Source organism: Petromyzon marinus, chromosome 31, assembly GCF_048934315.1.
Source record: "Petromyzon marinus isolate PM22_M1 ecotype Great Lakes invasive population chromosome 31, UKy_Petmar_22M1.pri1.0, whole genome shotgun sequence".
NCBI classification, from domain to species: domain Eukaryota; kingdom Metazoa; phylum Chordata; class Hyperoartia; order Petromyzontiformes; family Petromyzontidae; genus Petromyzon; species Petromyzon marinus.
Window position 1 is genome coordinate 3,645,780 of NC_133697.1, and position 14,650 is coordinate 3,660,429.

The window sequence follows — 14,650 nt, forward strand, 5'->3', positions numbered from 1 at the left end:
CACTCCCTCCCATCACCACACTCACTCCCTCCCATCACCACACTCACTCCCTCCCATCACCACACTCACTCCCTCCCATCACCACACTCACTCCCTCCCATCACCACACTCACTCCCTCCCATCACAACACTCACTCCCTCCCATCACCACACCCACTCCCTCCCATCACCACACTCACTCCCTCCCATCACCCCATCCACTCCCTCCCATCACCACACTCACTCCTCCCACCCATCACCCCACTCCCTCCCATCACCCCATCCACTCCCTCCCATCACCACACCCACTCCCTCCCATCACCCCACTCACTCCCTCCCTCCCATCGCCACACTCCCTTCCATCACCACACCCACTCCTTTTCATCACCACACTCACTCCCTCCCATCCCCACACTCACTCCCTCCCATCACCACACCCACTCCCTCCCATCGCCCCACCCACTCCCTCCCATCACCACACTCACTCCCTCCCATCACCACACTCACTCCCTCCCATCACCACACTCACTCCCTCCCATCACCCAATCCACTCCCTCCCATCACCACACTCACTCCCTCCCATCACCACACTCCCTCCCTCCCATCACCCCACCCACTCCCTCCCATCACCCCATCCACTCCGTCCCATCATCACACTCACTCCCTCCCACCCATCACCCCACTCCCTCCCATCACCGCATCCACTCCCTCCCATCACCACACCCACTCCCTCCCATCACCACACTCCCTCCCTCCCATCACCCACCCACTCCCTCCCATCACCACACTCACTCCCTCTCATCACCACACCCACTCCCTCCCATCACCACACTCACTCCCTCCCATCACCACACTCACTCCCTCCCATCACCACACTCACTCCCTCCCATCACCACACTCACTCCCTCCCATCACCCCACTCACTCCCTCCCATCACCACACTCACTCCCTCCCATCACCACACTCACTCCCTCCCATCACCACACTCACTCCCTCCCATCACCACACTCACTCCCTCCCATCACCACACTCACTCCCTCCCACCCATCACCCCACTCCCTCCCATCACCCCATCCATTCCCTCCCATCACCCACCCACTCCCTCCCATCACCCCACTCACTCCCTCCCTCCCATCGCCACACTCCCTTCCATCACCACACCCACTCCCTTTCATCACCACACTCACCCCCTCCCATCACCTCACTCACTCCCTCCCATCGCCCCACCCACTCCCTCCCATCGCCCCACCCACTCTCTCCCATCGCCCCACCCACTCCCTCCCATCGCCCCACCCACATCGCCGGCCCCCGCACACGCAGCCCGTCACCGCCCCTCACGCCACGTGCCCCTCCTCCTCCCCCTGCGCACGTCACTCACCACGTGGCGCGGGTCACTCGGGGCTCGCCTCTCGACCCGCTCCGTCTCCCACCGCTCGCCCTCGCCATGGCGCCGCTCGCCGCTCCCAGCTCCCTCCTCCTCCTCTTCGTAGCGACTCTGCTCGGGCTCGCGGGGTTCCTCGCCTGGATGAGGCCGCGGCTCCGGTAACGCGGGGCGACGGGCGACTCGCGTTGCCATGGGCACGTTACGTTGCCGTGGGTACCTGACTCTGCACGCGTTACCATGAGTGTTGCCACGCATACATTACCATGCACGCTTTACCATGCATACATTACCTTGCACGCGTTGCCATGTATACCCTCACTTGCACGCGTTACCATGGACACGTTCTCTTGCACGCGTTACCATGCATACATTACCTTGCACGCGTTACCATGCGTACCTTCACTTCCACGCGTTACCATGGATACGTTACATTGCACACGTTACCATGCGTACGTTACCTTCCACGCGTCACCATGCGTACGTGACCTTGCACGCGTTACCATGCATACCTTACTTTGCACGCGTTACCATGGATACGTTACCTCGGAGGCGTCACTATATATATACGTTACCTTGCACGGGTTAAATGAGCGTTGCCAGGGTAACGTGGTACCATAATGGTGACCCCAGTAACACGCCACACTGCGCCCGTTGCCTGGCTAATGGAGTTTGAATGGACAGGGCAGTGGAGCATAGACGCCGGAGAACAGTACAGTACAATGGCTTTTGCTGTACTGCCCTCTGCTGGCAGTATAGCCACGCGGCAGGGTGGACCCTGGATGTCTACCAGGGGGATCCAGAGCCCCCACCCCCAGGAGGTCACACGCCGTGGGGTCACGGAGACCGTGGGGTCACGGAGACCGTGGGGTCAAGGAGACCGTGGGGTCACGGAGACCGTGGGGTCACGGAGAGCGCGGCTCCGCGATGGAGGCGAGACGGCGTTCTTGTCATTTGGCAGCAGGTCAGCACGGACCCAGTCGTCCAAAATCGTCAAGCAGCCCAGCAAGCAAGCAGCTGTCCCCTCTGCACAGGGGGGGGGGGGGGGCACAGTGGCATGGCACAGGCGGTGCATCTGCCAGCCACGTCGTCGCTGTAAACGGCAGCGTCGTTCACGCGGCTGCAGCGCACGTACCGTGAGCCCTCCGCAACTCACAGAGTCGCGGAGGTGAAGATGTCTCCAGCCAATGAGCCAGTGTTTATTATGCACGCGGGAGGAAATGGGAGCACCCGGGGAAACCCTACGCATGAGAAGGGGCGACACTTGGTCGCGGACAGATAAGACAGATGATATTAGCCCTGGCTCCTCCCTAGATACCCACAGGAAGGAAGTTTCACAAAATCTGTGTGATGATCCACCAACCCCCGCCGCCTCCATAGCGCTGGATTACAGGCAGCCACGTGCACAGCCACAGCCGCCAGGAGATTGTGGGTTTGATCCCGTCGCTGACGCTTGTGTGTTTTGGGTTTGCGTGTTCTCACCGTGGTCCAGTGGAATTTTCTCCGGGTCCTCCGGTTATTTTGCCTGCTATACGTTTCTGCAAGATAAGCCACTTTGTTGGGCTACCATTTGTGGCCAGGTCGCTTCTGATAAAGAGCTACATGATTCAGTGGGCCTTACCTGGCAAATATATTTTTTTAAAGGTTGAGTTTAACCAAAAGCACCTGGGACTGTTCCGTAACCTTCTGCCGACAAGCCTTCAACACCGCACGTGATGGCCTCGAAGTGCACCTAGCTTGGCACAAGCCACTGTGGCTGTCCTTTCCCCGTGCGGCAGGCGGTACGTGGCGGGGAGGCGGTGCCCCTCGGCGGCGCGCGTGGACGGGAAGACGGTGGTGGTGACCGGGGCGAGCAGCGGCATCGGCAAGGAGACGGCGCTGGAGCTGGCGAGGAGAGGTGAGCGTGGGCTCCGCTGGACCCCGGTCCCTAATCACAAACAGACCGAGACCCCGAGGCACTAATCTCGGTGGCCCTGACCTCGAGCCCCCAACCGTATAGTGCTAGGTTCAACTATGGTGCCCAGTGGGGCTCATGACGAGTTGGCGTGGTGCCGACAGTACACGTGCAGTCACATGTCGTATGCACCGATGAGGTGGTGGGGCATCTGTACACGTCTCCAGAGGGCTCTCACCTATGTCGCTCGTTTATCTCACATTTGCTGTCATTAATCTGTTTCTCTCATCTCCGGAACCTCACCAAGCTGCATCTTCATCTCCCAGTGGTCTATTTCTCTCACGGGGCCACTCTACGAGCCTCGTAGTGGACCCCCCCCCCCCGCCCCCGGACTTCCTGTGACTGCCCTGCCGTGATGGCGCGATGTTCCCGGACCCGCAGGTGCACGAGTCATCATGGCGTGCCGGGACACGCGCAAGGCCGAGGCGGTGGCGAGCGAGTTGCGCGCGCAGTCGGGGAGCCAGGACGTGCACGTGCGGCACCTCGACCTCGCCAACTCGGCCTCCATCCGTGACTTCGCACAGAAACTCCTGCAGGGTGCGCACGGGGAAGGGGGGCTGGGGGGGGGGCGGCAGGGCAGCGGTGGAGAGAGCGGCACCCCCCTGTCACCAGCTGCACCTCCGCCACCATCACCAGCTGCATCTTTGCCACCGTCACCACGGCAGCAACGATCACTTCCTTTGAACTCCCCCGCCTCCTCTGCTGTCACCTCCACCACAACATCATCTACCACCACTACTACCACCTCCACAAAGATACAAAGATCCCCTGTGTAGCCTAAGCAGACTGTTTGGACAAGAGCTGTAAGTGAGCACTATGAAGACCGGCATAGCACAAGAGGGGGGGAGGGTGGGTGACCAGTACCGCGCCTGGCCGCCTTAGTCTCCGTAGTGGAGATGTTTACACACCGCATCAGGTACTCATTAGAGGCTGAGTCGACTTAGGGGAGGCCCAGGACCGGTTCAGATAATCCTCACTGGTGTTGTCCGTGAGCGGGAATTGAACTCAGGTCGCCGGGTTCGCATTGCAGTGCGCCAACCGCTACACTACCGCTCCGCAACCATCTCCACAGCCACCTCTGCCACTACACGGCAGAGTGGGAATATACCCGTGCTGCCTCTGCAGGATGGGCAGCAGGAGGCGGTGCCACACCATCATTGTTGTACAGTATTTATATGCTCCCACGTGTGGGAGGCACTCGCCCAGCAGCGGAGTGACGAGTGGCTGCCCGTGTGTGCGTGGAATCTTTGCAGAGGAGCCTCGGGTGGACGTGCTCGTCAACAACGCCGGCGTGATGATGTGCCCCTACCAGAAGACGGCCGACGGCTTTGAGATGCAGCTGGGAGTGAACTACCTGGGTGAGGAGCACAAGGCAGTGTCCGTCACACCAAAAACACAAAGATCGCCCCCGTGTAGCCCACACGGGCTGTTGGGGCAAGTGCTGTTAGCGAGCAGAACCTATGAAGGGCCATCACATCGCAAGAGTGGGTGCTGTGGTCTGCACCAAGCCCAGCCACCTTTGTCTCCCCAATGCTGAGTCGACCGACCTGAGGCCTAGGACTGCTTCAGATATTCGCCACCGGAGTTGGCCATGAGCAGGAATCAAACTCGGGTAAGCGCCACTGCTCCCCGCATGCAAAGACAAAGATCCCCCTTATAGCCTCAACAGACTGTAGGAGCAAGTGTTATTAGTGAGCACCTACGAAGGCCGACACGGCACACGAGGAAGTGGTAGCCAGTACCACGCCCAGCCGCCTTTGTTTCCCTTGTGACGATATTGACACACCGCACCAGGTACTCATTTGAGGCGAAGTCGAGCTAGGCGAGGCCCAGGACCAGTTCAGATAATCGTCACTGTTGTTGGCCATTAGCGGGGATCGATCCCGGGTCGCCGGGTTCGTAGTGCAGCACGCCAACCGCTACACTACAACTTCCCCCCATGCAACAACAACAACGCCATTCGCGACTAAGTGGCGGTGGCGTCACTACGACGCTTGTGCCATGCACACACGGAGACACAGACACACCATTCAATCGCCCACTCCCTCAGCGTGGCAGCAGGAACATTAAACAAATTAGCAGCGGCAGCTTTCAAGTAAAACTTGAGCCAAGTCTGTTTCTATTCAACTCTTTGTCAATCCACAGCTGGATAAAGGCCGCCCCGTGCTGTGTCAGCCTTTTGTGGAGTTGTTTTGAGCAGACAGTACTTTGTTTCGCTCGTCAGGGCAGATATGGCAAAGGGGGTGTGTGGGGCAGTGCCAGTTCAGATTTAACTGCTCGCCACCGATGGCAACCACGCCAATCGCCGCGCCTCTACTGACCTGCTGAAAATAAACGAAACTATTTAAAGAACTATTTTAATTTTTCCAGGTAAGGCCCACTGAGCTATATAGCTATTTTTAACAAGCGACCTGGCCATCACAAATGATAGCTCAACGAAGTGGCTTATCACGTGGAAATTTATAGCAGACAAATACCCCAAATGCACGTTGATTCTAAATGTGGTGGGAAAAACCGGAGGTCCCCGGAGAAAAATCCACACGAGCACTGGGAGAGAGACGTGCAAACTCCAAATATGCAGGCATCAGGGTCGCGATCGAACCCACGTGCCTCCTGCATACCAGGCGAGGGAGTTAACATCTCGCAACCGTTGCGCGCCCGTCGCGTCATCCCGCGACAGAGGAGAATCGAGCGGGGCGAGCGTTGCCTAACAGCCTCTCCCGCACGCTCCACCCTCGCCACACTCCTTTCCCCCCCCCCCAGGCCACTTCCTGCTCACCCACCTCCTGCTGGACGCGCTGCGGCGCAACGGCGGGCGCGTGGTGTGCGTGGCGTCGCTCGGGCACATCTTCGGCCGCATCTCCTTCTCGGACCTCATGTCGGCGCGCTGGTACTCGCCGGGGCTCGCCTACTGCCAGAGCAAGCTGGCCCTGGTGATGTTCGTGCGGAGCCTGGTGCGCAGGCTGCAAGGCACGTAACGGCGAGGCACCGCACGGCACGCGCCGCTCCCAACGGGGTGGTGGCTCAGTGGCGACACTCGTGCCTCAGAGCAACAAGGGCCTGGGTTTGATTCCTGATTCGGGCGTCTGCTGTGTGGAGTTTGCACGTTCCACCGCTCTTCCGCATTGGGTTTCCTCCCGCTTCTCTGGTTTCCACCCACAGATTTAAAAAAACCCCAACTCGCACATGCACAATGTAACTGATATTGGCCAAAACATCCCAATGCTGAAAAATTACCTGCAAATCACTCAGTCGGGTTTAAACACAGCAGCATCGCCCCCTACTAGCGTATGGCAAAGGATGTGCGTGTAATGCGTGCAGGTCTAAGCTTGTAGATGAGGCACGCGTAGAAGAGAGCGGTCGCAGCTCTGCGGCGATTGATGATGGGGCCACCGCAGTGGTTCTTGGCAGAACAGGGCCGTGCCTAGTTGTGTTGGGGTCCCCGCGGTGAGGCTTCGACGAGGAATCTCGGCGCAACGCCGCGGCGTTCACCAGCGGTCTTTAGGGCCCTCCTGAAAATAGTCACGCGGGAGGAGGCTCCGTCGCGACAATAACAACAGCGATAGTGCTTGGAAGTGCGTCAGTCGCTAACCCTCGCCCATCCCCAATGGTCTCCAGGGTGCATCTCGTACCTCACCCAGCAGTGCGATTGGGAGTCGGAATCTTTATCGTGAAGGAATCCGATGAGCTGTGAAGCTCTTTTCCCACAGATGTCCGGTATTGCAGGGTCAGCGAGTTCCATCAACAGAAATCAGAGCGATCGATCTCCCGCTGCTGCTGCTGCTGCTCACATCACCATCGAGGCATTGGTGCACATCTCTTCACAGCCCTGCAGAGCCAGTGGTGGAAATTCCACACTCCTGTAACGGGGGCCGGGTCTATCCGTACAACCACTGTTGACCTCCACGCAAAGTGGTGCTAAATTTTACCGACCCCTGGTAGGGAGGTAGGGATGATGGGCCGAGTTAACCTCCCCCGACCAGGATTCGAACGCGCATCTTGACGATTGCGAGCCACTGGCTCTCCCGCCGAGCCACGCGGCCGGTGGTTGGACGTAAGCGGCAGTGCGGCTGCTGCTGTGTGAAGCAGTGGTTCTCAACAGATAGAATGTATCGCCACAGTAGTGTATACATCACCCAGTTTAGTGGTTCTCAAACGGGGGTATGCGGACCCCTGGGGGTACGTGATGCGTGAAATTATATCATACATGAATCATTGGTGAATAGTCATGTAAGAATCTGCCAATATAAAATAACTACGATAAAATGGAAATCCATATCGCAACCTAGAACCGTATTAAGACTTTTCTAAACTCATTCATAGTAAACAATGTGGTTTCCAGCAGTCACCAGCGAGTGCGAACACATGACGTCATTCGTGCAGATCGTCCGTTTAATTGTTTTTATTCGCTTGCAGTTACGTGCTAGCTGAGATACTGTACCTCACAAAATGGACAATTAGTTAAAATATTGATGTTCATTATTCATCTACTATTTCTCAGAACCACGTTGGGTCTGGCAAGGAGAGTGCTCGGTTAAAACGAAGGCTGAGAACCATTGATTTAAACCACCGCACACACGCACAAAGGGGCCGTCCATAAATGACGTCACGCACCTAGAGGGGGGGGGGTCAGACATTTGTGACGATGTGTTACGAGGGGGGGGGGGTGGTTGAGAAATGTGACGTCACATCAAAATGCGCAACTTTAAATAAATATAGACAACACGTTCTACTTAATTAAATATACTTTTTAATAAATGTTTTCTATAACATCAGTGCAGCGCCACGTTAAATACGCACTACAATGACAATAGTTTAAAGCGATTTGAAGCATGTTTTATTCTCAAAATGGAAATATGGTTGGGGGGGGGCAGAGCTTTGTGACGTCACATTTGAGGGGGGGGGGTCTGACTTTGTGTGACGCCGTGTGACAAGGGGGGGGGTCAAACATCGTCCAAAATCGCGTGACGTCATTTATGGACGGCCCAAAAGCTGCTACGTAGTACACAGCGGCTACAATCGCCTTTGAATATTGGTGTGCGGTAAAAGTGGTGAGGGGGGGAGCGAGGTTGGGGGCTGGTAAGTGCAGTACCTGTAGAGGCGGATCCAGAAACCTCCCAAGTTGCGGGGGGTGATTGCCCCCCCATCCCCCCCCCATCCTACCACTGGGCATATGCGTCAGTCCTTAAGCAGCAAGCGTAAAGGTCGCGCTCATTGTACACGAAGTGTTTGTCACGAATGAACCACAATACCTTGCTGATCTCGTCAAGGAACATGAACCATCACGCGAACTGCGGTCATCCTCGCAGTGGATGTTCGGCCAACCATAGAGCACCGCGAGCTTTCAGATGCGCTTCTGCGGCCGTCTGGAACGCTCTTCCTTCCGATATTAGGAAGCCACTGGAGCCGTGCCCTTTAAAATCTCGATTGAAAACTCATTTCTTGAGAACTGCTCTTTTTGTGTTTAGTTTGTTGTCCTTCCCCCCCCCGCACCTCCGATTAGCGCTGCTGGCCACGTACGGTGCGAAAGAAGTTTAACACACGTACGTTTTTCCCTCGCGCGTAGGCACCGGCGTGTCGGCGTTCGCCGTGCACCCGGGCACGGTGCACTCGGAGCTTCCGCGTCACTCGAAGCTCATGACGCTGGCCTGGTGGCTCTTCTCCCCGTTCATCCGCACGGCCGAGCAGGGAGCGCAGACCTCGGTGTTCTGCGCCGTGGCCCCCGAGATATCGGCGCTGTCCGGGGGATACTTCAGGTGCGGGCGTCCGTCGGTCCGGAGCGGTGTGGGGGGGGGGGGGCTCGGGGGTTAGACCGCGGCGCTGGAGCCGGCTCAGAACCGTGCTGAACCTGAGCGTCAAGTCAGAATCGGTTCCACATTGAGACACTGGAGGTCGGCAGAGCTGCGTGTTCGACGGCCTGCCATGGTGGTGTTCACGTGGTCCGGGCCACACCACCCCCTCGTCTGTCATAGATGCTACTCGCTAACGGCACTTGCCCCAACAGTTTGTTGAGGCGACACAGTGGGGGGATGTGGTGCAGTACCCGTCCACGCATAACAGTGGTGACGAGTGATATGATATCTGAACCGGTCTAAAGCCTCCCAGAGATCAACTCGGCCTTAAACGAGTGGCTGTGTGGCGTGTCAACATCAGTACATCGGAGAAGAGGGCGGCCGGGCGAGGCGCCACCCATTTTCACCGTCTCGTGCGTCGCCGACGCCTCAGTCGGCGCTCGCGCAGCCTGCGGCGAATCCTGACTCTTGTTGCCAAACAGAGAGAGGCTCCTGCAGGGCAGGAGGGGGGAGGCCGATGCCGATGGAGGCGCTGCGGGACCTGACCGGGCCGGTCTCGTCTCGTTACAGTGACTGTGCCGAGGCGGCCGTGGCGTGGCAGGCTCGCCGCGACCCCACGGCGCGCAGACTCTGGGCCGAGAGCTGCCGGCTGCTGGGCGTTCGCTGGGAGTGAGCGGCGTCGCGCTCCTGGGGACTGGTCTCAAGGACCCTCCCGCCCAACAACTCGAGCACCAGCTGGGACTGCGTCGTGTGCCGCGTACACGCAGCCAGACGCACGCACGCACGCACGGGCAGACACGCACTGACACAGGCAGCTATTCATCGCAGAGGGTGGCTGCGAGCATAAATCAAACTCGGGTAGCCAGGTTCGTTACGCGGGGCGCTAAGCACTGCGCCACCACTCCACCCAAAGATCCCCTGCATAGCCTTACCAGACTATAGCACCACACCCGGCCGCCTGTCTCCCTTCGTGCCAATGCGTACACACTGCACCAGGTACTCGTTTGAGGCTTAGTCGACCTAGAATAAGCCCTGGACCGGTTCGTCACTGTTAATGGTCGCAAGCGGGAATCGAACTCCGGGCGCCGGGTTCGTAGCACGGCGCGCTAACCGTTACACTGCCGCTGCACACGCACACACCCAGACAGACGCACACGCACATTGTTTACATGGGTGGAGGCGGTGTCCGGCTAGGGCCTCGTGTCGGCTCCACGCAGCGCGTGCTCCTCCTTTCAGAGGGCCGAGTGCAGGCCGCGTGGCTCGTCGAGAAACGGTCGCGTGCCATTAAACGTCGCGTCAAGGACACGAAGCTCGCGAGCGTGATGATTACGGACAGAGGCGTGCACACCGGCCACCTCATCGCTCGCCTTCCCACGGGCCACCCCCGTCGCTCATGACGAAGCCCAGGGAGCATGGGGGCAAAATGTGGCAGTGGAGGGCACGGGATCCCTTGGCAACCCCACACAGACCGGCATGGCTAATTACAATGAGGGGGCAAGAGGCTCAACGGCCAGGGATCCCATCCCGGTCCCCCGCCCCCAGCTTGAGCGTCGGAAGGGGGGGTAGAGTAGAAAGATTAGCGGGGTCCCACACACACGAAGTCCTCGCCGAGTATCAGGACTCTTGGCAGGAGGGCGCTGCTGGATCGGGATGCTTGGTCATGACTTCTGCTAGAAGTGAGAGTTTGTCCTCAGATAGTTTCAATAATCCGTTGATGTGCTGCCATCTCCTGGCATACATTGCTGTGCGTACATCTGTCAGCAATGCTCTTCCCAAGTGTCTCTCCCATCCGAGCAGCAACCATGAACCAGAAGCCCGCGGAGCATTCGAGATCCGACGAGATCGCGTGCGTTCAGGGCGATTTGGTCGTAGAGTGAGAGAGAGCGGGGTGAACTATGAACTCGGCTATGTTTAACTTACCAGGTAAAGCCCACTGAGCTATATAGATATTTTTTCAGACGCGACCTGGCCACAAGTGATAGGTCAACGAAGTGGCTTATGTGGCAATGTTTAGCAGCCAAATACTCTAAATGTGGAGGGGTACATCGGAAAAGTCCAGGCGACCACGGGGAGAAACTCCAAATATACAGATATGGTTATGGTCGGAATCGAACCCACGATCTTCCGTATACCATGCGAGTTGGTTAACATCTCGCCACCGTGAGGGAGGAATGCGGAGAGTCGGGGAAGAGAGAGAGAGAGGGGTGAGCACCGGGGCTGGTACTCCGTTTTAATCTTCGCTCCGTCTCGCCGTGGGCAGGGGGAGACCTGGGCCCGTTCACTTCCTCACTGCAGATCTAGCTCAGAGTAACCCGGACCCAGGGCCGACCCAACCATTCCGGGCTGGGGCCGAGCTGAGCCCCCTCCGGGACCCCCTCCATATCGACATAAATCTGTTCCACTCAACGCTCCATTCTCCACTCGCATCACACCAAGCGGCGTGCAGTAGCTATCGAGTGTGCAGGCGGTGCAACTGCGATTTTTTTCTTCGAGTGCAAGGAGCAGGGGACTGCACGTGTCCTGTAAACTGCACGTACAAAGAACGCGGCCCCGAACCCGCCGTCCGAGAGCAGGCCGCGTGGGAAACCGCAACGCGGTGCGCTGTGGGGCTCGGGTGGCCGCAGTCCCTGCAATGTGTGGGGAGAGGTGGGGGGGGGGGGTTCATCTTTAATTTTCCACTGCACTTGTGCCCACGGGACGGAGGGAATAGAAGTGGGTAAGGGGGTGGTGGGGACGGGAAGACGTGGGCGGGTGGGCGGGCGGGCGGGTGGAGGGAGCGTGGTTGGGGATGAAGTTCATGCGCGACTTTTGGACGCCGACCGTGAATCGCGACCGGCCGCGCAGTTTCCACCCGCGCGAAATAAGGTCAAGAACGACGACTCCGATTCACGTACATTCTTGATCTCCACGATACATGCAGAGGCGGCGATGTCTGTCCATCCATATACGATGCACGAATTCATCCCACCCCGAGTGGGAGATGAAAAGAGAGAGAGACGGGGAAAGAATATACCGCGGGGAATGAGTGACGAGAGGCTGTCATGCCGCACCACGATTGTGTCCGTCTCCTTGAAAGTCACGAAGTTAGGGGTCAAGTTCAAGGTCAGGGGTAGTGTTTGGGATATGTCAAGGTCTGGGGTAGGGTTAGTGATTGTAATGTGACAGGGTCAGTGTCAGGGTTAGGGCTAGTGCTTGGGACGGGTCAGGGTGAAGGGATTAAAAGGGCTTCCCCTCCCCTGCTGTCCAATGCACGGAGTAGTTGCCCCGCCTGCGCACTCGACAGCCGCGCCCGCTGTGGTAGCCGCGACAACGCCAGGGTCAGGGCTCCGTGTCAGGCGGACGAGTCCGGGACACGCGGCTCTGGGGGAGATTCCGGCACCAGCCACATCCTCCACCTCGCCACGTACAGAGTTCGTCATAAACCGGTCCCCACAGGAGTATCTAGAGTAGACTCGCGTAGATCGTGGACATTCAAACAGTGAAGGTGGCCCTGTATACCACGGTGTGCCATACGTCAGCACCGGTATGTACAAGAGTCGAGTGCACACCAGGACTTGTACACATTTACATTTTGACACCTTGGATAGACATACCTTGTACTCTAGTGGTAGTGTGCCTTGTGCCAATATTCCCTATGCTAAGCCAGACTTGCAGCGTTGTGTAAAATACTGAGAAAGTGAGTGCTTCTTGTGGTACTGGCCAGGGCTGGGTTCACTGTGAGACACGCCGAGATCAACGCAGTGCGTGGACAAACGGAGACCCGGGGTCAGACCCCATGGGGTCAGACTTCATGGGGTCAGGGTCACCACCTGACCTGTCTGACATCGTGGTCCTCGCTGACCCTTCTGCATCATCGCGAGCAGCAGTGGTTGCACGATAAATGGTTAACACAATCGTTAGCAGTGGCAAAGAGTTAACATGAGGTTTAACAGTGTCAACACGTGAGCAGTGGTAACACGAGCGTGAGCAGTGTTAACATCAACGTGAGCAGTGCTAACATCAGCGTGAGCAGTGGTAACACGAGTGTGAGCAGTGCTAACATCAGCGTGAGCAGTGGTAACACGAGTGTGAGCAGTGGTAACTCGAGTGTGAGCAGTGGTAACTCGAGTGTGAGCAGTGTTAACATCAACGTGAGCAGTGCTAACTCCAATGTGAGCAGTGGTAACTCGAGTGTGAGCAGTGGTAACTCGAGTGTGAGAAGTGCTAACTCCAGTGTGAGCTGACCCCCCCCCCTCACCTCACCCCCCCCCCCCCGAAGTCCTTTAAGGACCCCTCCTCCTAGCCAACGAGCCGTTGTTGAGCGTGGCACCGAAGACCAAACCCGCGCACACCTCTCAAAGTTCAGCGTAACGCCGGTAACCAGATATCGCCGGTAACCAGATGTCGGCGGTACGCATCAACTCCTGGCACCCGGATGCGGTCCACCAACGCCCCAGGGTCGCCCCGGGCGGCGGTGGAACCCGGGTCACCCCGGCTAGCCCCGGGCGCTCAGTAGAGGCCCATGGTGTTGCGCTCACGGCCCGCCTCGGGCACGGCACTGGCTACGCGTTTGCGCTGCCTCTTGACCTTGAGGAGGTCCTTGTCGAAGACGTCGCCGGAGCGGAGCGCCGACACGAGTTCGTCGAACTCGCCCTGGTCCCCGTCGGGGCCCGCGGCCGCGCGGCGCGCGCTCCGCTCCCGCTCGCGTTGCTCCTTCATCTGCGGCGGCCGACAGGGGAGGCAGAATCGGAATCTTTATTTAGACTGGGGGGAAATCCGATGAGCTACGAAGCTTTTTTTGTTATCTCGCAGATGTCGCAGTTAGGGGGCACAGGGTCAGAAAGTTACAACAACAAACAGTACAAAAAACACGATCGGAGTGCAACGTATAGGAAAGGAGAGCAAATCACTAAAGATAAATACGTAAAAGAGATAGTATATAAGTTCAAATTGTATAAGTACACCAATTCCCAGGCTTGGGCAAGGCAGTAAAACAACAGCAAGAACCGTCCCAGACCAGTTATTGCATCTGTCAAATATAATGGAATGACAACCTACCCATCAACCAAAGCCTCGACAATGTACCACATTTTGATTTAAAGCTTTCGTGACTGCAGTAATTCATATTCTTAGTTTTTTCGGTAAAGTCACGTTGAAGAGATAAAAAATTTATTTTTGTTTCTCTTCAACGTGACTTTACCGAAAAAACTAAGAATATAATGTACCACATGTCACCGACTCAACTCCCGATCCTCCTTCTGGGATGGCACTGTCACCACCCGAGAATCTCGCCCCAGAGGCGCAGAGACTCGTCCACTCCCTCCGAGAACCAGGGGGTCCTCTGATGGTCTCCCCTCTATCTCTCTCCGAGAACCAGGATCTCCAGTCCTCGTTGTCGCCCTTTGCAGTGAAGCTGTCAGATTTTTTTGTACTTTTATTCTGGCCACATTGTGCCACGAGATGGAGGCGATTTCCATTGCCGTGCGGCTGCGGAGGAGAACGCCTGGCTGAGCCAGCGCTACTAAAATCCGGATTTCGCCGCCCGCGGTTAAACCGGGGTGCCCC

General features: G+C 57.5%; 2 protein-coding genes across 5 annotated transcripts in view; one reads left to right on the plus strand and one right to left on the minus strand.

Annotated features, from left to right (window-relative positions):
• Window positions 1-1,289: 1,289 nt before the first annotated feature.
• On the plus strand, window positions 1,290-10,409 carry LOC116947670 (retinol dehydrogenase 12-like). Of its 3 annotated transcripts, none has more exons than XM_032963666.2 (7): window positions 1,290-1,521; window positions 3,139-3,257; window positions 3,696-3,851; window positions 4,568-4,672; window positions 6,078-6,284; window positions 8,881-9,070; window positions 9,677-10,409. In XM_032963666.2, exons 1-7 carry the CDS (start codon window positions 1,424-1,426, stop codon window positions 9,777-9,779), a joined length of 978 nt encoding a protein of 325 aa, XP_032819557.2. In that variant the 5' UTR covers window positions 1,290-1,423; the 3' UTR covers window positions 9,780-10,409. The 3 variants fall into 3 exon arrangements, with proteins under 3 accessions (XP_032819557.2, XP_075927122.1, XP_075927124.1); XM_076071007.1 differs by lacking the exon at window positions 1,290-1,521 and adding an exon at window positions 1,539-1,576; XM_076071009.1 differs by lacking the exon at window positions 1,290-1,521 and adding an exon at window positions 1,553-1,572.
• Window positions 10,410-11,986: 1,577 nt separating this feature from the next.
• The window catches only part of LOC116947661 (disheveled-associated activator of morphogenesis 1-like), a 37,849-nt gene continuing 35,185 nt past the window's right edge, over window positions 11,987-14,650 (minus strand). For both annotated transcript variants that reach the window (XM_032963642.2, XM_076071006.1), the window contains exon 25: window positions 11,987-13,804. In XM_032963642.2, coding sequence (XP_032819533.2) covers window positions 13,595-13,804 — 210 coding nt within the window. In that variant the 3' untranslated portion in view covers window positions 11,987-13,594. The remainder of the gene's footprint in view (window positions 13,805-14,650) is intronic.

What these genes read in the sequence shown, in the direction of transcription:
- LOC116947670 (XM_032963666.2), top strand. Translation starts at nt 1,424, where the DNA reads ATGGCGCCGCTCGCCGCTCCCAGCTCCCTCCTCCTCCTCTTCGTAGCG. An exon ending in GCTGGAGCTGGCGAGGAGAG is followed by an intron (nt 3,258 to 3,695) that starts GTGAGCGTGGGC and finishes CCGGACCCGCAG; the next exon opens with GTGCACGAGTCATCATGGCG. An exon ending in CGCACAGAAACTCCTGCAGG is followed by an intron (nt 3,852 to 4,567) that starts GTGCGCACGGGG and finishes GAATCTTTGCAG; the next exon opens with AGGAGCCTCGGGTGGACGTG.